The following is a 27,377-nucleotide window of genomic DNA, read 5'->3' as shown; positions in this document are numbered from 1 at the left end:
TCAACGATGAAAAAGATTTTTATTTAACATCGAATAGAGAAAACTCGATAATTTAATACCATTGCGTAGAGACACAAGAAATGTGAAATTTTTATTACAGTGATTACCATTAGGACTAGCGCTAGTTTTAATTAAGATATACTAAAAGGATATTAAACTTGTATTATGATATATAACGAGAGAGTTAGGGGGTTTGGACGGCATTTTAATCGCCACAATAAATATGCTAATCGTTCGTCGTCAATTCGACGAAAGTTTGTTCGATATTGGCTCTAATGTTTTATAGTACACTTTACGTTGATATAAATTTTTATATTTCGTGTTAACCATGAAAATTTATTCGAATTTGATAATTTAGCAATAACTAAATATCATACATTATAGGCTTACTTACGCGAGAGCAAGAACGGTTTTTCCTTTTTTTTTTTCCTTTTTCTTTTTTTTTTCCTTTTCTTTTTTCTCACAACGAAAATGTCAAGGACACGTTTTAAATATACATATATTTTCTTTTCTTTTTTTTTCTCCTCCTTTTCTTTTCACACGTGTAATTTTATAAAAGAACAAGCATCGAATTTTTCTTTTACCTTTCTCCTTTTTTTTTTTCTTTTTTTTTCTTTTTTTCAATCATAGACACACCTCCTTCGAGTAAGGAAAAGAAGATTGATCTATGAAAAATATTGCCGAGCCCGTATATCTCAAGAGGCCTCGAAACGTTGACTTTGATTATCCATTCCATTTAGACTATCTTCGAGTACCTCGAACTCTTCAAACTCCATCTTTCCAAAATCACTTCCATTCTTCAAATGATTCTCGTTCACCTGCCACCTCGTCAGAGCACTCTCGTTAAATCTAGCGTGATAAGTGGATTTAGTATCTTCGTAATTTCCTATCTTGAAATCGGCCTTGAAGAGTTTCGCCGTATCCCTTTGCTCATCCTTTTTTGGTTCCAATCCAATAACGACAGGTGGTTCTCTCTTCGTTTCTGTAGGATCTTTTTTCTCTCTAATCTTTTCCTCGTCCTTATCCTTAGTGTCAATACTAGTAATCTCGATACTTGGCGTCTCAACTATCGTATATTGTCTCAGATCAGGGGTCACATCTCGATTGGTAACTTTGGATTGTCTTTCTACGAGCCTACCGGTAAGTTCGAGCCGACTGTCGCAGGAGTTGCTTTTTACGAGTTTAAATTTAACGTAATCGTTGGTCGTCCGATCGATCCTTTTGAATCTGTTTTCGATCGAAGGCGATACGATTGGTCCGTTACATGTGTTTACTACTTTGCCACCGTAATAGGTTACCGAGGTACCACATTCACGTATTTTCTTCAAAACGTCCTGAGACACGTAATGGCCTGGTCCACTCTCGTCTAAACCATCGTCGTCGTAATGGCAATCTTCGTCCTCCGAGGACGTACACTGAACTCCACTACCAGGATCCGTGTCGGGATAATCACTGGAAACACCCGAACTAACACTCCCAGTGTCCCAATTATGATTATGATGATGTTGATGATGCTGATGGTAACTCCGTGAAACTTTGTTCTTCGACGAATTCGAATCGCACGGAGAGGTATGTCCGCTTCTAGCCTCGAACGATTGCGCTAATATTCTGGTTTTCGATTCGCTTCGATTCGTACCGTCAGGCTCGTCCTTGGTTCCGATTACTGAAATAGACGAGGACGTTGACTTCTCCATGCTCTCGAACATTCTGGTCAAATCTTTCGCTCGGCTCGAACATCTGGATCAAAGGAAAATCAATGTGAAATGAGAGTAACGAGTGAATAACGTTGTAATTTTGTCGATAGACAGATAATATTACAATTTTTAACGCACCTGGATATCTCCTCGCCCTTTTCCAGTACCTCCTCGAAACGAGATTCCGAATCGATACTAGTGAGATCCTTCATGCTAACGCTCTTTCTATTTTTACAATCTCTCTCCGCGGCCAAATCGTTTGAATTTTTCTTCCTCAAGGTATCCTCGAACATACGTCTAACGTTTCTAACCGTATCGGGATCGGGTAATTCCTCGTCTATCAATTCGCGATTAACCCTTATAGGATGATAAAAGAAATGTTTCCTGATCGAGGATTGTTTAACGATTTTACAATTTCCCTCGCACTTTTCATTAGACTTTTTCTCTTTATCACTATCATCCGTCGTAATTTGTATCGTATCAGGAACTTTGCCGCTCGTCTCTGATCTTCCCTTTCCGATCGTCTTAGAGGATTTTCTTTCGATCGTTTCTGCTCGTACTGGTTCGATGATAACAACGTTGTTATCCAGAAGTAGTTCCTGGAATGAGTACTCGCGGAGATATTGCATAAGACCGTCGTATGTGACGTCACCTCTTGCACTGCTATACATATTTTTACTGAATACGTTCGACTTAACGATCTTGTAACGAACGTGATCGAATTCTTGAGTATCGGTCGGTGACTCGATCGAATCCACGCAACTCTTCGATCTCGTTAAATTGCTATATATTTTTTTCCCATCGTTCTCGTTGCACAAGCTAACGTCGTTCTTGTTACGGATTATACTCGAAGGATCACCGTCGTCGACCGATCTTCTTCTCGTATCAGTTTCGATCTCGGAACCCAAGCCAAGATCGGAACTTTCTGATCGAGCCTCGAAACCTAAGCTACCCTTTACCACGTTACAAGCTTTGCCAAGTATGTTAGACGTCTCCTTGACTATTCTCTCGAACCTGCCTTCTATCTGCTTAGTCTTCCCGACAGCTTTCACGAAAGTATGATTCTCGAACACGTTCTTTATGTTTTCGATCGCGGATCCTGGTTTCTCCTCTCGAGAGACAACGTTCTGTAAAAGAGAAGGAAAGAAAAGGGGAAAAAAATATACATATGCATACATACATACATACATACATACATACATACATACATACATACATACATACATACATACATACATACATATATATATATATATATATATATATAGAGAGAGAGAGAGAGAGAGAGAGAGAAGAAAAAAAAATGTATAAAAAATTCAAGGTCAAGGCTACTTTCTAATAGACTTCAAAGAATAAAGAAATCATCGATTTCGATTATTGAACGTACATGAATCGTCAAATTTCCATCGACGTCCTCTTTGCTTCTGTCAGATTTCATTTTGGACTCGTATTTGGAATTTTTATAATCCTTTCGAAGGTCTCGTACTATCTCACACCTCGTTATATCCTCGTCATGAATATCGATTTCGACTGAGCGACGATGCGGTCTCTTCGTCACGTCGTTATCGACCACTTTAAGGATCTGCGGTCTGCGCGACATCTCTTCCTGTTCCTGTTCGTCGTTATCCGAGATCCAAATCGTCGTTGAATCTTCCTCCTCTCGTCCACCTAATTTCCGATTGATATTCTCCTCGCGAGATGTCACCAAGGTCACATCCGATTTACGATTATCTTGATCGACTCTCAACGACAAGGACGATCTATCCTCTTTCTTTTTTTCCTGTTCAACGTCTCTCGTCGACGTTGAAATCACCAAGCTTCTCTCGTTTTCTAAATTCTGCAACGACTCTGGACTATTTTCACCTCGGTCCTGTCTCTTTAAAAGAACCGACGAACTTCTCGTTATTTCGCCCTTTGATTCCCACTTGCTCGATTTCAAATCTCCTTCTTCCTCTTCCAATTCTTCTTCTTCTTCTTCTTCTTCTTCTTCTTCTTCTTCTCCTTCTTCTTCTTCTTCTTCTTCTTCTTCCTCTTCTTCGTCTTTCTCGATCGTAACAATTTCCGGTTTAGTCGTAGCGTGACGTTTACATTTCTCTTCGTCCGTCACGTTTCTGCATTTAACGTTCACCCTCTCCTCGAGTCCCGTAGACAATTCTTCATGACGTTTATGTCCCCGTCGGATACATGTAACATCGTTATCCCCTTTTATTTCTATATCAGAGAAATTATTATTCCTTGCGTCTTCCTCGTCAAATTCCAATCGTACGTTCGACAATGGTAAAAGATTTAATACGTCGAAATATTCCAACTCGCTTTCGTCCTCGAAGAGAATGCTATCCAAACTGCGATGTTCTTTGCGCTTGCGCTTGACCTATGATACAGGCAATGCTTCGGTAAGATAAAGATTTTTTTTTTCTTTGCCCCTTCCTTCTACCGCACCCCTTGCCTCCCCAACACCAACCCCACTCACCGATAACCCGCGCTCCGTATCCGAAACTCTCGCGATTAATAGGATGTCGGAAATCGGAAAGCTAAAAAGAAAGGTCAGCAGTGACAGCATCAACGACAGCACCAGCACCAGCAAACAGCAAACAGCAATGAAAAAATAACTTTCGTAACGATGAATGCAAAAGATGAAAGGTACAAATTTTATTGGATTCCTTTCGCATTTTTCCTTTCTTTCTTTCTTTCTTTCTTTCTTTCTTTTTTATTTATTTATTTTTTTTTTCTTTGTCGAGATAGACAGAGATAGGAGCTAGAGATAGATAGATAGATATAGATAGATTGATAGATAGATAGATAGATAGATAGATAGATAGATAGAAGAGATACATCGGTACGTTCACGTAATTGAGAGATTCTGAACCGCAGCATTCAAAGTTGACCTCGTTCAAGGGAATCATGAATTCGAAATGGCACAAAGACGGGTTGGATTAGTACGTTCGTCCTTTGAGAATGAAGCCAGCGCACGGTGTGCGTTTCTCAAGCTTATTACTCGTTAATTCAAAGTCGATAACGTCTAAGAGAGACGCGAAGCTTCCAAACACGGCAGGTTAAAACTTCCTCCGACTGCTTTATCGTGAAGTGTTAATCATCGAATGAAATATTCATGTTAAAACCTGTTTAATGTTTTAGTAGATTTAAGTGGTAGAAGAAGAGTATTTTAGGAATGATATAATACTTATGCGCCAAATAACAAGTGTTAACATTTTATTATTTTAAGCCGAAAATTTATTATTAAATTTTGTAATCGCTCGATCGATCGATTCGAATTACCTGAGTATAGATACAATCGATACTACGATTGCCTTCGATGGGCCAATTATCTTCGACAATATCCACCAATCCGCTGACCGTATCCAATGTCTGTACACTTCGATAACGTCTCGGTGGTTCGGGCCAATCGAGAATATTGAGGCGATCCGGATTAGAACGATTTGTTGTTCGAGCATATGCCAATGGATTAGGTAAAGAAGAGAGAACAGGTGGAATCGAGTGAAGTCCGCATGTCGATCGTGAATAACCAGACTTTATCTCGTTGAATCTGTCGTAAGAGTCTGACAAATGTTGCTGACTCTTGTAGAGCCTGAAATGAGAATTGTTAAGGTGCGTTATAAAAGGATTCTTTATCTTTCATGGGAATATTACGATTTTATCTTTCGAATCTTATGAAAAAGAAAGAAAAAAGGAAAAAGATAGAAAGAGAGAACTTTTTCGTTTGTAAGAAAAGAAGAGAAAAAAAGTTCTTTATTATTCTTTCGATCGAACACTTTGGACTCTCATGAATTAACTCGTTCTTATTACTCGTGAATATGAGAAAAAGAAGAAGAAGAAAAGGAAAAGGAAAAAGAAAAGAATGTATTGGTGCTGTCTGTCGAAGGTCATATTCGTTTGATCAAAAGTCAACGATGACTCACCTATCCTTAAGAGAATTCCGATCGATCAATTTGGCCCTTGGTATCAATTGATGCCTTCTGGGTAGATCATAGGTCGACTCTCCTAATTGAAAATGTCGTGTTTCACGTTCCTGACGCGATTCGTCCTCCGATATTACCGCAAGGCTCCTTGTTCTTTTCAATAATTTCCTTCTATCCTGGGTTGATTGGTTCCCGTGAGTTTCGTTACGGCTACCCTCGCTAATAAATAATAGCGAATGTCTCGATTTAATATTTTGTCGAAATGCGTAAGGACGAAATGCGTGTTCATATTTGATGTTAAAACGAAATAAATGTCGCAAAACGTCGTTGGTAGGTGATACGAAACCTTTTTCTTTTTTTTTCTTTATCCTTTGAAAAGTTTAAAAAAAAAAAAAATGGACGGAGAGATAAAATAAGAGAAAAAAATATTTTCCTCCCTCGTTGTTTATCCATTCGCGCGTTGTATCGTCGATAAAATTATTTCAACTGGAAGGAGAAAACTGTTAAGCAATAAAAACAAAACGTTTATCTTTTCAACGTTTTACAGGATTTGTATGTTCGCATAACAAATCGTATATCCGATTATTCTCGATTATTGATGGACGTTAATTTTATTCCGGTTTAATTCCGACAGACATTGCAAAAGAGAAATAAAATAAAAAAGAAAAAAAAAAAGGAAAAAGAAATAAAAGAAAAGCTTTTAAATACGACAAAGCATAACTAAGTACGTACGTGTATGTATGTAGTTATGTAGACGATACGTAATATTCCGATAATGAATTAATCTCGATAATATCGATTTAAACATCAAACATTTAATATGTCGAATATGTGAAATGACTTTTTACTTTTCTTTTTTTTTTTGTTCTTGTTAATAATCTTTTTATACGTCTATTCTTTTTTATCTAACTTTTTTCTTATTGTATAATTTCTGATATTTTCTTTTTGTTTTTTGCTTTTTTTTTTTTTTTTTTTTTTTTTTTTTTTTTTATCATCGAAACCGAAAGAGAATAGCAGATTTTATTCTTGCAACGTGCTTATCTCGCTACAAATTCATGCTCCGGGCACGTTTGAAAACACACAACCTAAATCAGTAACGCGTATTTCGCTTTACGTAATCATCGATAAAATGGCTTTTTGCTGTTGCTTTAAAATGCGCTCTGACATATCGATTTAAAAGCTTCAGCGAAAAGAATAAGTCACGTAGAAGATTTGTAAAGGGTCAAGTTAATTGTTTAATTATCAATGGACCGTATCCAACGCGAACGATCCTTGCCCTTTAAGTCGAGCAAATAAATGTTCGAAGTTTTCATTCCACCTTTGTCTTCGTATATTTATTTATTTATTTATTTATTTATTTATTTTTCAAACGATATATAAAACAAACGCGCAATTCTCTTGTACACGTTATACAAATCAAACTTTTCTACCTACTTGTTTTTATTTCTTTAATAAACCTTACGACTAGTAGATGCCCTTTAATGGTAGGTATCACGTTTGATGGTAACATACAAGTACGATAAATTTTAATAACGACTCACATATGTTACTCGTAAAAGACCGATAAGCGATAAAAGTGTAAAACTTTCCTGCCATTTTTAGGTATACTTTTAATCAATAAACTATCACGCAATGTTGTCATATATCAAGGTTCATTATCATCACTATTCCTTTTCGAATACTGGCAGGTACGAAAATTAATATATGATTAAAGTTTGACGTTGTATATTTCACGAATATTAAAAAATAAAAAAGAAAAAAATAAACAAACAAAAAAGAGAGAGAGAGAGAGAGAAAGAAAAAAAAAACAAAGTGTAACTCCTTTCTAGCAAGTTTATACAGAATATTATTCGAGTATATATAAACGAAGAATAAAAGTGGTCATAAAAAAAGAAAAAAAAAAAAATTATTCGTTCTTTTTCGATATTAAAAACTTATGTTTGTCGTTTCGTTTGCGTCAATCGATTATATTACCTCGAGAAACGTTTTCATTTATAAAAAGAGAATTTCGCGCGTTGATCGGTCGGTCATTCAATAGGCACGTCTCTGCCGTATTTATCATTATCACGTATAAAACGAAAGATCAGATAAAACCTATTGAGAAAAATGACGTCATCGTATTGTATCTGTTGCTTCGTCGTGAGAAATTATTCTAATATATGTATGCAAGTAAGAAACACATCGAAGATCGTAGAGAAGTATAAAAATCTTACGAGAAAAAAATTCGTGTCAAGATCGGCTCGAATGCGAGTCGTTAATCGTGCATGGAAATAATTAAAAGGATGTATCAATGATCGATATACGAGAGAGAGAGAGAGAGACAAAGAGAAAGAAAGAAAGAAATAAATAATAAATAAGAAATGAAATATAGAATTTATAAGTTATAGGATATCGGGAGTACCTTTATCTTTTAAAGTTTTTACGATCAACGAGGTGCTGTTGAAAATAACGTTCATTATGGTCCCGTAAATTGAGATCTAAAAGAAACGAAGAAACGCCGAGCCTTTTTACGGCATCATAGAGAAAGACAAAGAAAGGTTTTTCCTTTCTTATCGTAGAAAGAACGTTTTCTTCGCACGGTGAGGGATTACAGAAAATCTTCGAAGCACTTTCTCCTCCTCCTCCTCCTCCTCCTTCTTCTTCTTCTTTTTCTTCTTCTTTTTCTCTTCTTTCTTTTCGTTGCTTGTCTTAAGGCTTTCTCGAGACGATTCGACAGCTTCGATCTTTCTTTCTTTTTATTTATTTATTTTTTTTTTTTTTTTTTATATAGAAAAGCTTTTCTTCGGCGACAAGGAAACAACAGCGCCATCAGCGTCGTCCTTTTTTTGACATCATCTCGACGATAAACTCTCGTACGATTAAAATGGCATCCGACGTGTCGGATCGATAAATTCAATTTATTCTTTCCCTTTCATCGATCGGCAAAAAAAGGAGTTTGTGGTCGCGATATATAAGGGTGAGTATGGTGAAAAGAAGAAGAAGAAGAAAGAAAACAAAAAGGATAGAAAGGAAACGAAGAAAGAAAAAATGTATGATCGATCGTTATTTTTAGTTGGATAAACCTTTTCCAAAGTAAATCATTATAAGATGAAACGTGATAGAGCGATCATAATAGATCGACGCAAACAGGAAGACTCTAACGATCCCAACGATGAGACAGAGAGGAAAATAATAAGAAGAAGAAAAATAAAAAGAAGGGAAAAAAAAATAAAAAAAGAAGTTAGACGAAATGGTTGTCTCTCTTCTTGAATCCTTGAAGTCGAGAAGCAAAGAGCGTATCGTCGTCTCATTGTGTTCGCCTAAGCACGACGTATCGTTACGTAAGCTTATCATTCCTTATCTCGATCATCATCCTCCAAACGATCTTTTGATTTAGACTCGCACGTTTTAAGATTTAAGACTAAGTTGCGCCTTCGGATATCAAATTCTTATTTTCTCTCCTACGAGAATTTACGATACTAGGAAAATTACCTTAAACGATATTTGTCAGTGGTCAGAAAAAGAACGCTGACGTCATTTTCCAGCTGCCAACGAATTTATTTACGTTTCTCATTTTCTCAAGCATCTCGAAGGACGATGAGATAAATCAAAACGTAGCTACGCTGCTTTTCCTTTCTAAATTACAAAAAAATGTAAAAAAAAAAAAAAAGAACCTAAAAGACTATCATTCACGCGCTATTTCGCTAATGAATTATACGAATATAACGTCTTTGTGTTACGAATATTTCTTAACGAATATTTATTTTTCTTCTCTCTCCCTCTCTCTTTCTCTCTCTCCCTCTCTTTTATTTCATATCTGAACGTGCATCGTTTTCGATTTGAACGTTTTAACATACAATTGTTTTCAACGTCGTTGATTCAATCGTTTTCTTTTTATTCGCGAAGGAAATAGATTTTTTCTTTTTCTTTATATTCTTCTCCTTCTTCTTCTTCTTCTTCTTCTTCTTTCATTCGACTCCACGAATCGTTTCTACGGAAAAATGTCAATGGATCAACGAGCTTGATCTACCAACGTTGAATCTCAATTAATTCTAAACGAAGCCGAAGTGTAAGAAGAAGAACTCGAAGGAATACCTACGTTCGCTTCGATCTTTGCTAGAATCTTATTGATATTCGAATCGTTTTTCTTTCTTCGACGAGGACTATAGATCAACTTTCAATCGTTTTAAGACTGCAACGGATAAATATTTTTTCTTTCTTTCTTTCTTTCTTTCTTTCTTTCTTTCTTTTCTTTTTATTGATAAGATTCAATCTCGTTTTTTCACGTCTCCTTTCTTTTTTCAAGTCTTTCGATTTGAAAGTAAACGCACAGAGTTTTAAGAGCGAGTAAAATCAATTATCAAATACGCGATGAAACTTTGAAAACTTCTCAATCGAGAAATTTTCTTCTGACAAAGGATACTCTTCCTTATGTGATATATTTCGATCGAATGGTATTCCTCGATGGTTACGTGCACTTTCGAGGATATGATCGTAACGGTACGTTAGAGTATTCCTTGAGAATCAAAATGAATTTCGATTTCCGTTTGGACAAACGAACATTGTCATTGCAGTTGACCGGCCGTTTAACAACTGCACGAAGTACGCGAAACGCGATAGGAATATCCTATGACAGTAGATCGACCGGAAGAAGTTCGAAGTGGTTTCGACGAACGTTCGATACTTGACATCCAGAAGAGTCCCTAGGCGAACGTATACGTAAGTAACTATATACGTATGTAGCTTTTGCTCTTTCGAAAAGTCAAACGGCGAAGGTCTCGAATTAAGACTCGACGGAAGATACCTTAGTTCGAGGAAATGAATTTTAAATTGAAACGAACGTTGTCTTTACTATTCTATTAAAAAAAAAAAAAAAAAAAAAAAAAAAAACGAAGAAAAAAGAAATTCATCAGAATTATCCCTAATAATAGATCCCTTTATTCCTTTAAACCCGATTATACACTTTGATGCTGCGAAAAGATATTAATCATTTTTTATCGAACGAAAAGTAGGCAAAAAAAAAAAAAAAAAAAGAGGGAAACATATTAATAGAAAAAGGTAAATTTTACTCGAGCGAATGAAAATTATCGTTAAATGAAATTATCTACAAAATGGCTGACAACTTACGAGATATATACGCGTACGAATATATCCGTGTAATACGCTCGTTAATATCTTATTAACGAAGCGAATGATTTTTATGTAAACGAAAAAGTGACGCTTACAAGATGAAAAGGAAGAGAGGAAAGGAAAGAAAAGAGAAAAAAAAACTGACCTAATTAAGAAACAAATTCTCACCGTTCTCTTCTAGGAGCCTCGCCTGATCGATAATCGATCGTTAATCTTTCAACTTGACGGTCAAAGAAGAAAATTTTTAAAACAAAAAGAGAAAAAGAAAAAAACTGATATACACAAGAACTGACTAGATTGATTCACGAGGCACTCGTTCGAGAGTTCTCGTTCGCGATCGTCGATGAGAGATGACGGTGATCTGTCTTTCGATCTCGAACGGAGTACCGGCTTTTCACTTTCTCGTTCGCGGATCGACTGACGGATATCGTTGTAAGCAACTCGAACGATCGTCGTCGTCGTCGTCGTCGTCGTCGTCGTCGTCGTCTGTGCACCTGTCCGTCGTCATACACTGATACTAGTACCTACTTTTGTATTTGTGTATATCCGTGTCCAAGTATACACTGTTTGCTACCAGCAGAATCGTACCTTGTATTTGCAGTCACCGATTGTCGATTTTCTGGTGGGAGTAGTCATGATATACCTTAGCCCCGTGACGTCATTACTTGCCACGGACCAACAATTACTTGATAGAGCAACGAAAGTTGATATTAATTCTCTGCTACGAACGATCGTAATAAAAAAAAATAAAAAAGGAAAAAAAAAGGAAAGAAAAAGAGAAACAATTTCCTATAAAACTGTCGTTTGCAACACTTTTTTTTACATTTAACGATAAAATAAGAATGTTCCTTTCTTGGGTCCTATAATTCTTTTTTGTTTATCTCTTTCTTTCTCTCTCTCTCTTTCTCTCTCTCTTTATTTTTTTCATGTAATTCTAATCCTCGATCGAATTTTTTCTTTTCTTTCTTTTTAATCGATCGGATAAAATCATCTCAAAGGACTTATCTCGTATTTCGTTCTCAAAGACCAGAACTCCCAGAGGATTAATGTTCGCACATCCGAAGTAGTGATTTAGAGTATTAGTGGTTGCCTCTCTAGATTATCGTACAATTTTGTTTAAACCTCTATATAAAATACTATTTATAGAGAAATACTGTAGATAGAATCGTATTTTACCATAAATAGAGAGATAGAAGATCTGATTTTCTTATTTGCATTCATGTCAAGCTTTAAAATTCAGTTGAAATTGAGGTCGTGAGGTATGGCGTAATAGCAAATAAAATCGGACATGTTAATCCGTCATAATTCGTCGTATAGAATTGATTAACTTTTTAATCGGGAAATTAAGAATCGTTTGTGTTTTCATCTTACAAATGTTTTAAGAAATATTTAAAGAAATTAAAATATGTACATTTCAAGAAGACAGAGACAGGGAAAGGACGCAGATAACATATCATTATTCTAGACATTGACTGGTCTCGTGTCACGGGCATCAACCGTACTCAATGTCGAAGGTCGACGAAACTCGTGGAATCATTGTTGATTAACTATGAGTCTTTGAGGGTCAAATATATAAATGGCCATGTGCCACATTTGTCTGTTTTAACAAGGACCACTTTTGCGCGCATTACTTGCATTACGTCGACGAGAGGATTCGAGTCATAAAATTAAGTAATCTTATATATTATTATTTAATATCTCTGAATCATCTCACAATTAACGTATTATGTATAATATGCATAATATGCGGTTATTCTTTTTCTTCCTTTTTTTTTCTCTTTCCTTTTTTTTTTCTTCCTTTTTTTTCTTTTTTTTTTCATTACATCACAGGAAGTTCCAACGTCGAAATAATTTGTTTAACGAAGAAAAGAAGGGAAAAAAGGAGAAGAAAAAAAATAAGATAGGCACATATTCTCATTCGAACAAATATAATATGAAATTCTCGACTCTGAGATTAGAAAATTTGCCCTCGAGATGTTATTTTTCGAAAGTAGGATCCTCCTCAAGAAAGTAAAAAGAAGAAGAAAAAAAAAACAAGATAGAACAAAATTTTAAGTGCAATAAATAAGAATATAAATCGGCCAACGAGCGAACTCGTAGAAGCGTGATGGGAATGACAATGTTGAAATTAAGCTATCGCTTCTTCCTTCTAAAATTAAAAAAAAAAAAAAACAAACAAACAAACAATATGAATTTATTACCATTATTATCGCAAATCGTTCCAAGTTGGAACTTCTTCCGATATTTCATATCTTTGATAATCGAAAATTCAGAAAGATGTTGATTCGAGTTATCGAATAAATAATAGGATCCATCGAAGGAAAATAGAAATTTTTAATCTATAGGAAACGAAACGACAGCCATTTATTTTCAGAAGGTTTTATCCTTCGCTTTTTCTTCGAGCTTTTCTTGAAACCGGATTTGGCGATATCTTAACAGTTTTCAGGATATTTAAAAAACCTGACACCGTGTCAAGGACACGAGAGCAGCATGCGGAACGACGAAGTTGTTTTACGTTTATCGTATTCCCGACGCCAACCGAGCATATTTTCCATTCGAGTTCCGAGGTGAAAATCGGATTTGTGTTAAGCAGAAAATGTCGTTTGGTCGGTGTTAATTCGAGCATGACTCACGACGAGTTTTTAAATTTAAACTATCGCCTATGACGTTTTTCTTCCTTTTTATTATTATTATTATTATTATTATTATTATTATTATTATTATTATTATTATTATTATTTTATTCGTTAATTCTATCAATAATATTTTTGTTTCGGGAAGTAATTTATTTCCTGGTACGAAATCAACGTTCCGATGATTATTGTAAATTTTGTTAGCCTGCGTGCTGTAATAATCAGTATAATTAATCAAATAATTCATAACATTCATTAAATTGTTATGATACAACAATTCAAAGCGATTGCCATGAAATAAAGTCAAGAGCAGTATACATTAATTCTTTTTTTTCTCTCTTTCTCTTTTCTCTCTCTCTCTCTCTCTCTCTCTCTCTTTCTTTCTCTTTCTCTTTCTCTTTTTCTCTATTAGTAATTAGTACAAAATAGATATTTATATAAGTACAACGGCAAAGCGGAGACGCAAGGGGAATATGGATAATTAGCGAACGGGATACTCTAATTGGCTCGGAGCGTATTCGTATAGTATTATACTAACAATAAGATACATACTCTTGTCCCACTTTTCTAACAAATCGCTTGTGAATCGTATAGCGTGGTTATGTTAGTAGAAAGATTAAAAAATATATATATATATATATATAAAATAAAATAAAACAAAAAGAAGAAAAAGAAAAGAAGATCCTCCTTCGTTAATTAAAAATATCTTTCGAAGGAAGAGAAAGAGATATTCGATGAATATTTAATTCTAATACTTCTTTCTCTTTTTTCTTTTTCTTTTCTTTTCTTTTTTTCTTTCTTTCTTTCTTTTTTTTTTTTTACGTGTTACCCTAATAGATGCCGAAAGAAATTTTCTGGTTCGTTAAAGAAAGAAGAAGGGATTGAAAATGTCTCTTACGATTCACTATAAATTTCTTTCATCCGGTATAAGTTTAAATACATGCATACATACATACATACATACATACATACATATGTATATATGTGTAACGAATGTGTTCAACGAATCGAAAAGCTCTCTAGCGGCCAATGTCACGCGAAACCACGAATAAGAAAGTAACCATAACACACACTCTGGGTTGGGTGCTATTTACTCTTCTACTTCTGTGCAAGATACGACACTTTCCTACGTGTCACTCTACTTCCATTCTTTTTTTTTTTTTTTTTTTACTACTTTATCTCGAGTATCCATTTCGTTATACCACATATTCCTCTTTCTTTTTAGCTTACCTCTCTGTCTCTCTCTCTCTCTCTCTATATATATATATATTTTTTTTCTTTTTTTCTATCTGTACTTTAACTTTAAATAATTTTCTTTTATTTTAACCTTTACATTTTCGCAGAGAAACTAATCTCTAATTAGCAATAAGCTTAATTAATATCCTTTATATCATTTCATTCTAATCTTTCTACCTAGTTTGTCAATTAAAATCTATATATATATATACAATATAAAAATTTATATACATAGTCGTATATATCCCATTGCTATTCCATAATTTCATAATTAAGAAGAAAGGAGGATTACGTTAGCTGCTAGCTTTTATCACTTTCTTAATTACTTGGAATAATTTGATACGTTCTAAAGATAAACTCGATGATCGTTATACCGATCTGAGATAAAAATAACGGAGATTTTTTGCAGAGCATTAAGAAAGATCTTTTTATGGAACGAGAAAATCTTATTAGAGAAGACGACAACTATCTATCTAAATATCTATCTATTTATCTATCTATCTATCTATCTATTTATATATATAGTAGACAACCAATTGTAGAAAACTAGCTCGACTTTTCCAACTTAACAACGTCAGACGTTCATCCTTCTATTTAATCGCTTATATCGTTATATCGCACGCTTTCTATGACGGGTTAATGAAACGCGTTCACTTTTTATACTTACATACATCTTAATATTTTCAAGACACGGGTTATAAACTGTTCCCACCGGCGAAATTCAAATGTTCGATTTGCTCGTTGAAAGTACGGAACTAGAGTACTTTTTGAAAGTACGGTATCGAGGAACTGATGATAACTCTTCCGTGAGTAGGTCGCACCGAACCGAATGTAAATTTACAAATCGAAAGATCACAATCGATATAAATCGATCTCCCGTGGTCTCTCCGTTTGATATTTTTCCGATTCCATTTTTTTTTCTCTTTTTCTTTTTTCTGTTTGATTTTTTCAAACAGATAAAACACCGAGAGATCTATTTTATTCGATTTATTTTTGTTTAATCAGTCTCGATATAACGATAAAAAAAGGAGCCTCGATATCGCGTGCTTACTCGGAACAAACTGGAAACAGAAGCAGGCAACTACCACCCTACCCAGTGTTTTCCTTTCGAAACGATGAATCACGATGTTGTCAGGGGTAACCACAGTGTTCCATGCGAAACGAATGTACTACAGTCACGTGTAACACTCGAGGAACCCAAATGACCCTTCACCTGCCGTCATTTGAATCACCTGGCAGCAAAGGTACGAGTAGTAGTCGGTCGAAGAGTCGACTTGTGTGCTGCAGCCTGTGATTCACGAGTTACGATCGCTCAAAAATCAGCATGCACACGAGAAACATATATTTCTTAACCTGACGTTTAAACCATTTGTGTTAGAACCGATAAAAAAAAAAGAGAAGGAAAAAAAAAACTCAGCAATAACAGTGACCATTGCCGTACGACTTAACGCGAACGCCCTTTAACATTTTCTTATCGTAGATTTGAATATAATTTATCGAATGTACACCAAGTAAATTCAGAAATCGATTATTCAAATCGGTGATCACTTCGTTTCGCATCGATGATTTTCTGTTTCTCAAATCGCGTCGTACGATTCGAAAATTTATTCTTCGAACTACGAAGTTTTCGGTCTTTGGAGAAGCAATTAGGAAGTTCGGTACAAGACGATTAAACTCGATTACTTGAAACGTCGTTAAGGATTCCACGTGGTCACCGAGCCGCACTTTATCGTTGAGAGAACTACTCGAGAGAGAAATTAATGGTTACCAGAAACCAGACGTGAAAGCAAGAAGTAATCCGAGATGGAAAGAAACGCAATATCGAACCCATCGATATCTATGACACAGTCGGAGGTGTTTCGTGAAATGAAAATCTCGATTGAAATTTCTTGCTTTCGTTATCCCATCAAATTATTTTCTTTCTCTCTCTCTCTCTCTTTTTTCTCTTTTAGTTTTGTTTCTATTTTTTCTTCCTTGTTATTTATCCCTTTTTCTTCTTCCACTTTATATCGGTGATAGAAAACGCGTACGAGCGTTTTATAAAAACTTGAACCGACGGGAGTCCGCTCATTTATAGAAATTTTCTTACGCATACACTTCGATTATCATAAAAGCCAATTGGACGAGTTCATCGCCGAATTATCATTTCGTTTTAGATACAGAGATTTTAATCTATATCGTTCGATTTCCAGGAATAAGTAAACTAAAGTAAACTATACGAATTTTATTTTACGACGCTCGTATTAGTTATATCTGTACGCTTGTAACCATTCTTATCGGTGCGCATCACGTTCAAAACTTGTTTCCCCTTCAATGGTTATAGAGACTATCGAAATATCACGAACTGAAAAGTTTTCCAAGCGGAAGAAGAGGCCAGATATATAATACGCTTTCGGTCTTTGGAGAGAACCTGTTCTTACCTAATCTATCTATCAAACTTAATATTTTCTACGCTTGGAAGATGCCAACCACCACTATCATCCCCACCAACCCTCCTACCCCCTCTAAACCTCCCCACCGTTCATCACCCCCCACCCACAACCACTATCTTCTTTTACGTAATCATTCGCCTTCCTTTTTTACTACGATAGAAAAATAACGTCGTTGGCAGTCGCAACGTATATACGAGTCGTGTAACGAACTCATTATTACGTAAACGAGAAGATCCTTTTGCGGATTCTAACAAATTGATTCTAAGCCGTAATACCAATAGATACGAACCAAACGATTTTAATCACGTCGGTGCGAAGAGTGAACAAATTTCATGGACTTTCCTTTTATCGACAAGATAGATCGAATGACGAGAAAGAAAGAAATCTCGAGATCGTTTCTTACGACTTGAATTAAAACGATCCTTGTCTCGTCTCGGGTTTAAAAACTTAAAAGTAGAATTGAATGATCTTAGATTTTATATAGGTGAAAAGACCTTTATATACGTACGTACATACGTACATGTATGTATTTGTATGTATGTGTTTGTTTGTGTATATAGAAATGAGAACGCAAGAGACCATGGGAAATTTTTAGATAATAATCACTTTTCCACTTTCACATGGATATGATGTAGGTAAATAAATATGTTGATGATTTTATATAATTTATGAAAATATATGGAGACACGTTAACTGTCTTCGTTAGAACAGTTTTATTTTAATTTTGTAAGAGTCTAGGTTTCGAGTTAATCGAGAATGAATTTAAAACGGAAAATCCTTATTCGCCGAGAGATTTACCACGGTAAAGGTATCTATGAGCCATCGAAATTTTCCTACGCAATTTCCCCAGAGACTTGAAAAGTACTCGGCCACGATTTCTCCCTATGGATACTTATTATATTTTAGTATTCCTTAGCACAAAGAAACTCGAGTGAAATTTTGAAAAGGAGTCTGTTTGCTCGTCACTTTTATTTTATCGTGTCTCACTTTTTCTTTTTTCTTTTATTTATTTCTTTTTCTTCTCTTTTTTTTATCTCCTTACAATCAAAAACTTTTCGAAAATGATTCTATTAATATGATGCATCGGGCAAAGAGAAGAGTTCGGTTTATCAACTACTTAAAGAAAAAGAGAGAAAAAAAGAAGACATAGAAAAAAGTTACAAAGCCGTACACTTAGCGATATTCGAAGGAGACTACGCTTTAAAATAATAAAATAAAGAGTAAAGTCAATGGAGAGAAAAAAAAAGAAAATAAAATAACGCAAAAAACTCTCAACTGTGAGAGATATTTTTCGAATACGTTTTCCTTTCACGAATTTTGCGAATATGAATAAAAAAAAAAAAAAAAGAAATAAAAGAAAAAAGAAAAGAAAGATAGAAAAAAAAGGAGAAGAAAAAACGAGACGAAGAAAAAGTAAACAATTTCGTTGATCCAGGTTAAAAAAAAAAAAGAAATCAAAAAATTTGATATCGAGAAAAATACATATACAATTTTAATAACTACGTTATGAAGAAAAATATTATCTCCGAGACTAAAAAAAAAAAAAAAAAAAAAAAAAGAAAAAAAATGAAAAGATTAAAATTAAGAGAAATGTTTAATGTGTTACCTGTTCAAGTTGTCTTCCGGCTCACGATCGACGAATTCCATCGTGACTTGATAATAAACTATCTTAACAACGTACATCGTGAAAATTAGCGCGCGACTATGCGTGCGATCTCTTGCAAACTGACATTTCGTTTACGTTCGTTCCGTTCTTTTTTTTTTTTCCTTTCTCTCTCTCTCTCTGTTTCTGTTTTTCTTTTTTTTTTTTTCTTTTTCTTTTTCGAAGCTTTCGGAACACGGAGTGACGGAAAAAAGAGAGAAAGAGATCGAAAGAGTCCAATAGAGAACTACAACAAGCGGCTTTCCACGCCGTCGACGAGAATGTTTTTTCAAGGTGCGTGTGACAAATTTATATATACATATATGTGTGCATAAATACATGTATTATTCTTTGTTTTTTTTTCTTTTTTGTTTGTATCGTCTGAGTTTAACGTGTGACGCGTGGTTTGTTCATATATAAGTGTGTGTGTGTGTGTGTGTGTGTGTGTGTGTGTGTGTGTGTGTACATGTGTGTGGGTGTATGTTGGTGTATATGGGTATATATGCGTGCATGATTGCCATACACGTGTACATTGAAAACGGATATCCTGCGTTCCGCTACCTTTACCTTTCCCCCCACGTTCAACTTTGATGCTCTTTCATCCGAGTTACTATACACACATACACGAACACGTACATAAAAGTATATTACTATATACGAACTTCGCTAATTATCAGTTCCTCTACGTTTACCCCTTGCATTTATATACATACATCGAACGATTGAAATTCCTCTTTCTTTCTTTTTTTTTTGTGTGTGTTTTCTTTTGTCTTTTTCTTTTCTTTTTTTGTTAGACCAGATCGACTTAAGAAAAATTACTTTTGCGCGAATTAATCGAGTGAATAAATTTCACGTAATTCTTTTTATCTTATCCGAATGACAACGACGATTGACGCCGAATTAAACGATTGAAGGAAGATGGAAAAGGAAAAAGAAAAGAAATCTGATTAAAATTCAAACGAGATCGAGGGATTTATAAGTACGATAAAAATTTATAACGATAAAGAGAGAATAAGAGATAACGAAAATCCTCGCAGTTGTAGAAACCGTATAGATAATTTTAATGTACGTTCAATGGATAAACGAGTTGTGGTTAATCTATTAGAATATTATTATATAATTATGATCGATTTATAGATGAGATTAACGTAGATATTCCGTTCTCGAAATATTATCTATAGAGATATATATATATATATATATATACATTTTATATATCATACATTATGTCTGTGTGGATAAATGCACGTGAGGTATGATAATTGTTCCGAAAAAAAAAAAGAAAAGAAAAGAAAGAGAGAAAAATGGGCAAAAAACATTTTCCTTCATAAGAGAACGAATTTTGATATGAAATTAACGTGAAAATAAATGCACGATAATTTCGAGTTCGTCTTCGGTTCTTCGTGAAACTACGAATTTCTCTGGAACTTTAGAATGTTTGTTAATTAGCGAAACGTATATATATATATATATATATATATATATATATATATATATATAAAACTTTTGTTATATGCTCCGTGGAAATGAATTTATTCGGGTTTAAAACGAAATATAGAAATGAACCTAGAACGGAGACGAACGATATTAATCGATGAAGCACGTTCATAAAAAACTCGATGAATAAAAAATCACGATTTATATCTGTGCGATTAGAAATATATATATATATATTTTTTTGTTAAGTATATATATATATATATATATATATATATATATGTACGTATCGTATATTTCTATATTAGCCATTGTATTCCGGGCGCACAAACGAGAACTTATTTGCTTTGAAATTTCGACCTGGAATCGACGGAACAGATGTTCTTCGCAAATCGATAAACTCGATTGTATTCAATTAAATCAAACTTCATCGTCGTAAATCGTTGCAATTAAAGCATAATGTCCGATTACAATCGTCATTATGAAGTAGGAAGGAGCTATCGGCAAATCGATTTAACGGTACAAAGTGATAATTCTATATTCAAGAATTATTTTAAAATAGGGTCGGTCGTTCGTCTATCTCTAGAAAAGTCTTACGAACGATATATATCTTTTGAAGAAGAATTTTAACGGTTCGTATCTTCGTTTAACTAAACGCGAAGCTTCTATACGAAGTTCGCGTAATTAGACCAAAACCGTCTTAATAAGCAACTGCTACGACCGTTGCAGCGAGCTCTACTAATTAAATATTAATCATTACCAATCGTAACGCGATATATATTCGCGAGAGAAAGAAGAAGAAAAAAAGAAAAGAAAAAGGAAACAAATATTAACGCTCTAGCTAATAATATTCTGGATTTTAAATATTCACGATATATGTATTGTGATAACACTCGCGAAAATGTAAAAGAAAAATGTCGCTGTTATATTATATTTAAGAAACAAAGTAAAAAAAAAAAGTAAAAAAGAAAATCAAAAAGTACTCGTAGAAAAAAAATCGAAATAGAAGGTGGCTGAATGAGAGAATGAAAAAGTTAAAGAAAATGGCATGCAAATTGTAGAAACGTTTAAGCGACGTGTAACAGGCATTAAGTATAATAATATGATGGTACTGCGTCGGAAAGTAGGTGTAAATGAATTCGCGTCTGGCCAAAGGAATTTAGCGCTTCACCGATGATGTATGGATAATGTATGTATGTATGTACTTAAATACGTATGTATGTACGTGTAAAACGTGTACTTTATTGGCGTGAAAAAGAACACTTTGAAGAAGGAAAAAAGAAAAAAAGAATAAAATTATCACTCACCGATAGCATCTTTGCCGTTGCCTCTCGTGAACCCATAAAGCTTCCCCAAGACTATGGGTACCACTCTGCACTCCGCCCATGGTCGATTCTCGTAAACGAGGAGACCTATCGTAAATCCGTAACCATTAGAATCCTAGGAAAAGCTGTTATAGATACTGCGTATACGTGATCGCATTTCTCTTCCTTTTTTCTTTACCAAGTATCGATTTTTTTCCATATTTCTTTTTTTTTTTTTTTCCTTATTTTTCTCTTCACTTTGTTTCTTTTCTTTTTTCTTTTTCTCTTTTTTTTTGCTTTCTTTTTTTATCTTAGTAGAGCTTTCGTCTAAAAAATTTTTTCTATGTTGTTTTATCAAAAAAAAGAGAAAAAAAAAGGAAAAAGAAAGAAACAAAGTTTTTAATAAAAATATCAAAATCCTGTATGAAGGAAAACAAATTGATAGAGAACGTTTTCTTCTCTTCTCTCTCTCTCTCTCTCTCTCTCTTTTATTTATTTATTTTTTTTTTTATTTTTACTTTTCGTTTTAACCATGAAAAATCATATAAAATGTACAGCCGTAATATAACTTCTAAATTGACCGGTAGATGACGCTGTACGCTTGGTATTTCTCACAAGAGATACGTTCGATGGAACGTACATATACCGAACGAGAATTTCAACGATCTTTGTGAACCGAGATTTGTTCCTTAACGTACATTTTTTCGTGAAAGGATCATTACCGCAAGGTTTTGATCCAAATAATATCAACAAAGAAAAACAACTTATTCTCATGGAAGTCTCTTTTTATCAACGAGGTTTCTATTTTTAAGCTTTGATTTCGATGCACGAGTGAAAATATAAAGAACTGATTTAAAGAGAAGTGATTCTCAAAACCGTCTTTGAACTTTCTTATCTCTTTATATATCATTCTCTCCCCATAATAAAACACTCAAAATTTAACATCCATTTGTCCTAAGAAAAAACTGTTCTTTTGACTTTTTCTTCAAAGAAAATAAAAAAAGGGGTTGAACTTTGAATAAAAAAAGACTCTTCTCTCTTATCTTTTCCCGCGTCGACGAACAAGAGTAGTAGTAGAAGAGTAGAAGAAGAAGAAGAAGAAGAACAATAAGAAAGAAGAAAAAAGAAAGAAGAATATTCCGTCGATCTTTTGAAAACTTTTTCTTGCCCCACCAACCAACAATCCATCCACCACCCGATGACTCTCTCACCTCCCGATAGTTTTCGCATTTTTCAAGCACATTAATCTTCTGTTCAAGAAGAACCTTACGCGACAACGTTAGTAGTGTGCCGGTTGAACCTTTGTTACTCCTCACACACACACACACACACACACACACACACACACGATGATGGACGGGAGACCTACCCTTAAAATTATTTTGGCCGATCGATAGCATGCAGAGTCTCTTCGGTTAGTCAATTCTCTTCTTCATTGTGAAACTTTAACGACGAGAGAAAGATATATATATATATTACACACACACACATATATATATATATATTTTCACTAAAATTATTTTATAAAGTGCACGTCACTTATTAATTGGAAAGAATCTTATGACAGACTGACGAGTTGTTGGAAAACTCGAGGTACTAGAGAAGGTTTCCACGGAAGGTTTGCCTGAACGAAAGAGGATGAAGAGGTGTAGTAGTAGAGGAAAGGATTTAAGAAGAAAGAGAGAGGTGGTGGTAAATTTCCTTGCTACTTCCCCACCTTCACAATCTACAAAGAACAACGAGTCCCGAGCCTATCTGGAGACTGTAACTTGCACGGAAGAAAAGTGGGGGGAAAGCGAACTAATTGTCGGACGTTGCCTGTTCGTTAAGGAAACGCAATTAAGCCGAGACCGAAATTTTCTTGCAAGACTTCAACTCATCGAACTCTATCTTACTCTGCTAAAATTTATACGACGACGTAAATACTTCGTTATACGTATGATACATATATTATATTCGTTTGAGTTCATCCCATTCGTTCATTGATCAAAATCCAATTGAATTTTCTATTTCTTAACTTACTTTCTTTTTTTTTTTTTTTATTTGTTATTCATGTGATTCATTTTTCTTGTTTCTTTTTCTTTCTTTTTTTTTTTTTTTTTAATTTCTAATTTTAATATCATTCTTGTCATTTCATTTCACAAAATTCGATTTGATATGATTCGAGCATGTTCGACGATCTTTACCAACATGATTTGTAAGAAAGTGACGATATAATGATTACGTTCGCACTATTGTTGCAGAATGAGTGACGTAAGATCTCGAGTTATATCGGTGTCCGTGCGAGACGAACATGAAATAGAACTATAACGTTACATAGTTCGTTGCCTTCTTTTTTCTTTTCCTTTTTCCCCTTCCTTTTTTTCTTTTCTTTTTTTTTCCTTTCTTTACGATTCAATGCATCCGAGAGAAAGAGAGAGAGAGAGAGAGAGAGAGAGAGAGAGAGAGAGAGAGAGAGAGAGAGAGAGAAGAAGAAGAAGAAGAAAAACACAGCGAGAGAAAGAAAAAATAAAAATTTTTTTCAGGATGAAAACACGATGAATGATTCAAAATTTGGGAATAATCGATCGTTTTTTTTTTTGGAGACAATTCATAAAACAGAAATGTAAGGGGTGGTTAGGATTTGACAGACGTAAACTTCGAAAACCATTCGTCAAATATGATACATACCAGGATATTTTATATTCGTTTTTACTATGGAAAAGACGAATGGTTTTCAGAGAGATTTATAATTTTCACGATTAACTTTGGAATCTTTTTCGATTTTCTAGAAAATCTTTATACAGGGGAAGAACGAAAGAACGCGTCGCGTTCCCAACGTCAACGTAATTTCCTCTCCTTTCGAATAACGTGCCGATATCAATATTAACTTTCATGAACATGGAAATCCTAGTAGGATCAATTCGACGATAATGGAATTCAAATTGAAAATCGTGTCCGTTTCTCGAAATCGTGCTTATATTACGCTTTGGTGGATGGTATACCGATCTTGAATAAAAAAAAAAAAAAAAAAAAAGAAAGAAAAAAAAAGAGATGTAAAAGATGTTTAAAAGGACAGTGTAAAAGATATTTAAAGTGGTTTAAAATTACTTTTAAGAGAAATTCGAAACCTGGAAAGGTTCTTCTGGTATTCTAGAAGTCCGAATCAGTTGGCTGGCCTTCTCTTTTCTTGAATCAGTTGGCTGACCTTTTCTTTTCTCGAATTTCTGTCATAAGATCGAAAATCGTTCCAAAATTGCGGATGCATTCAGAGAGAAAGAGAAAAAGAGAGAAAAAAGAGAGAGAAAAACGATACGTAGCAACACATGCACGTACATGATATTCCTCTACACATATATATACATACATATATATGTGTATAGTATATATATCTACATCTACATCTAGTATATACATGGAAACGTTTTTATACGAGATAGAAAGAGAGAAAAGGACGCGGATCGGCGCTCAGTTCCGTTCTGCTTACAGCGAAACGTTTCACCCTTTCCTCTTGGACCCCCTCGTACGTTTGGTCGTTCGTTTCATTCCGTTCTCCACACTCTGATACCTTCCTCCGTCGTTTCAACGGCTTCTAACCAGGTTAATGCGGCCCCAGGCTCTCGATCATGTTCCCTCCCCTGTTATCACGCGAACGAATAAGCGCGAGCTCGTCAATCAAACTATTTGTGATCTATGTCAAGCAACCTTGTCGTATAACGTATAGTAATATTCTACGTATGTATTTAACTCATATCATCACTTCAAAAATTTACAACGAAATTGTTGAATAGTCGGAGAAAAAAGACATTTTTTTTTCTTTTCTTCGAATTTGTGTTAAGTGGAAATCCTTTTTGTTTTGTTTTTGTTTTTTAAATCTTGTACGAACGCAAATATCGAAGATAATGAAGAAGAAAACGTTCCTTTTTTTTTTGCTTTCTTTTATTTTTCTCCTTTTAGGATTGTTTACTGGGTTTGTTTCGAATCGAAAGCATGAAATTCTTGGAAGAGAAGGAAGAAAAATAAAAACGAAAAAAGACGAGTAAAAGAATCGCGTGAGATATTTTTTTGCATGTTCCTTCTGTTCACGCAAAGTATAGTTTTTGCGTGGCTCGTGCCGATAATCTTCTTTAATCGCCCGAATGTAACTCATTTCCTTAATAAGATTTAATCGTTACAGAACGATTGATCCTTGTTATCATGATTAATTTAAAAAAAAAAAAAAAAAAAGAGAAGAAAAAAATTAGAGATCTCTAACATCCCGTACGATCTTTTTTATTTTCAGTTCGAAACGTTACCGTGACATATCAGAGGGGACTGCCAAATATTACTTTACCTCTGCCATCGAGAAAGGAACGCTGCGTATTCACATTGAAGCCAATAACATGTACCGTCGGTGACTTCCTCGATATGATTAAATTCGAGGATCGTGGTGTCGATCGAGCGATCGTTACGACGATAGGTAAGATCATATATCGATCCTTTGATATTATCAAAAAATAATATCTACATATATATGTATATACACATATATGTATTATATATATATATATATATAAACAACACAATTATAAATATAAAACATACATACATACATATATATATATATATATATATATATATATATATATATATAAACAAATATGGTATTTTTAGATGGTACCCGAATAGGTTCGAGCAACACCATAGAAAATCTTTTGCAAGATGATTTTAAATTAATAATAAACGATGCCGAATACACGGTACAACCTCCTATATATCAGAAACATACCATGGTAAATGAAAATACTTTTACGGTTTATTTACGATCTTATTGAATTTTAAACGCCGATCTCGAATCCTTTCGCTTAATGAATTTCTAAAACATACAGGAAGACATGCAGAAGCTTTCGGACGTGCAAATATTGGTGGGCCAACTTTACGAAACCCTACAGGTACGTGAATACCATGCCGACATGGAGAGACAAGTTTTGGCAGAGTTGGAAGCTATCAAACTGGAGTTAGAACCTTACGAAGAGGTGAGATAAGGAATCTTTAAGACGGATACTGATACTTTCATTCAACAAATATTCTCAAGAGACTTTACTGAAATTTCTATGGTCTCAATACACACACACACACACACACACACACACACAAGTAGATACAATTTCGTTTTCCAATCACGAAGCAAAGATCTGAAACATTTTACGTTGCTTTTCCATTTTCTTTGTGTCATGAATTCACTTAGATCTTTTAGTCTCTCTCTTTCTCTCTCTCTCTCTCTCTCTCTCTCTCTTTTTCTTTCTCTTTCTCTTCCTTTCTTCTTTTCTTTCTATTTAACCATTTCATTCACGAACCTACTTCCTCGTCGTCTTTTTCATTTTCTTTTTTACTTCCATATATAGACCGACGTCATTTCACGTTTGATGCGCGCAGTTAAAAAGAAAATAATCTACTACCTTTTCAGTTTGCTCCAGCTGCTGGCTATTTGCCTTAACATCTTTCGCTCTATATGCACTACGATTATAGCGTTTAGTTTTAGTACGATCGTGTATTCTAATACGATAAAGTTATCAAGTAACGATATTGAATTATATACCCATCAAAATAGATATATATAATACATACCGTCACATCTATGTATATATATATATATATATACACATATATATATACACACATACCATCAGTCTCGATGCCCTTTCACGAACTCTCACATAAATATGTATGCACGTCTGATACACACTTTAACTTCGATGAAATAGAAACTGCAGGAGCTGGAAAATGCAGCTATGAGAAGAGCGAATCTCAATGCTTGGATATGGTTAGTGTTGATGTCCATGCACGCCGGTGGTTTTGCAAGACTAACGTGGTGGGAATATTCATGGGACATCATGGAACCTGTCACTTATTTCGTTACTTATGGAACCGCTGTGGGCTGGTTCATTTATTTCCTTCTGACGCAGCAGGTTTGTTGAAAAATTTTTACGATATAAATGTTATCATTGTTAGAAA

The 27,377-nt window shown here is 34.5% G+C and overlaps 2 protein-coding genes across 5 annotated transcripts in view; one reads left to right on the top strand and one right to left on the bottom strand.

The window, feature by feature from the left end:
• On the bottom strand, nucleotides 1–21,502 carry LOC122627489 (protein javelin). 2 transcript variants are annotated; one of them, XM_043808609.1, is made up of 6 exons: nucleotides 21,408–21,502; nucleotides 5,612–5,830; nucleotides 4,971–5,280; nucleotides 3,082–4,065; nucleotides 1,833–2,821; nucleotides 1–1,737 (listed from the first exon to the last, which is right to left on the bottom strand). In XM_043808609.1, the coding sequence occupies exons 1-6, from the start codon at nucleotides 21,485–21,487 to the stop codon at nucleotides 696–698; spliced, it is 3,624 nt and encodes a 1,207-aa protein (XP_043664544.1). In that variant the 5' UTR covers nucleotides 21,488–21,502; the 3' UTR covers nucleotides 1–695. The 2 variants fall into 2 exon arrangements, with proteins under 2 accessions (XP_043664544.1, XP_043664545.1); XM_043808610.1 differs by lacking the exon at nucleotides 21,408–21,502 and adding an exon at nucleotides 18,628–18,755.
• LOC122627495 (calcium uniporter protein, mitochondrial) overlaps nucleotides 1–27,377 on the top strand; it is a 47,753-nt gene that overhangs the window by 18,965 nt on the left and 1,411 nt on the right. The window contains exons 1-6 of one of the 3 annotated variants that reach the window (XM_043808621.1): nucleotides 18,865–18,957; nucleotides 22,972–23,322; nucleotides 25,666–25,842; nucleotides 26,037–26,155; nucleotides 26,252–26,398; nucleotides 27,128–27,331. In XM_043808621.1, the coding sequence (XP_043664556.1) occupies nucleotides 23,043–23,322; nucleotides 25,666–25,842; nucleotides 26,037–26,155; nucleotides 26,252–26,398; nucleotides 27,128–27,331 (927 nt within the window). In that variant the 5' untranslated portion in view covers nucleotides 18,865–18,957; nucleotides 22,972–23,042. Of the gene's footprint in view, nucleotides 1–18,849; nucleotides 18,958–22,971; nucleotides 23,323–25,665; nucleotides 25,843–26,036; nucleotides 26,156–26,251; nucleotides 26,399–27,127; nucleotides 27,332–27,377 lie in introns of those variants that run through there. The other 2 variants (XM_043808619.1, XM_043808620.1) reach the window with 2 other exon arrangements.

The sequence above is a fragment of the Vespula pensylvanica genome, chromosome 3 (genome assembly GCF_014466175.1).
Source record: "Vespula pensylvanica isolate Volc-1 chromosome 3, ASM1446617v1, whole genome shotgun sequence".
NCBI classification, from domain to species: Eukaryota; Metazoa; Arthropoda; class Insecta; order Hymenoptera; family Vespidae; genus Vespula; species Vespula pensylvanica.
The sequence above is the reverse complement of the archived record's forward strand: the minus strand, read 5'-3'. Positions and strand labels throughout refer to the sequence as shown.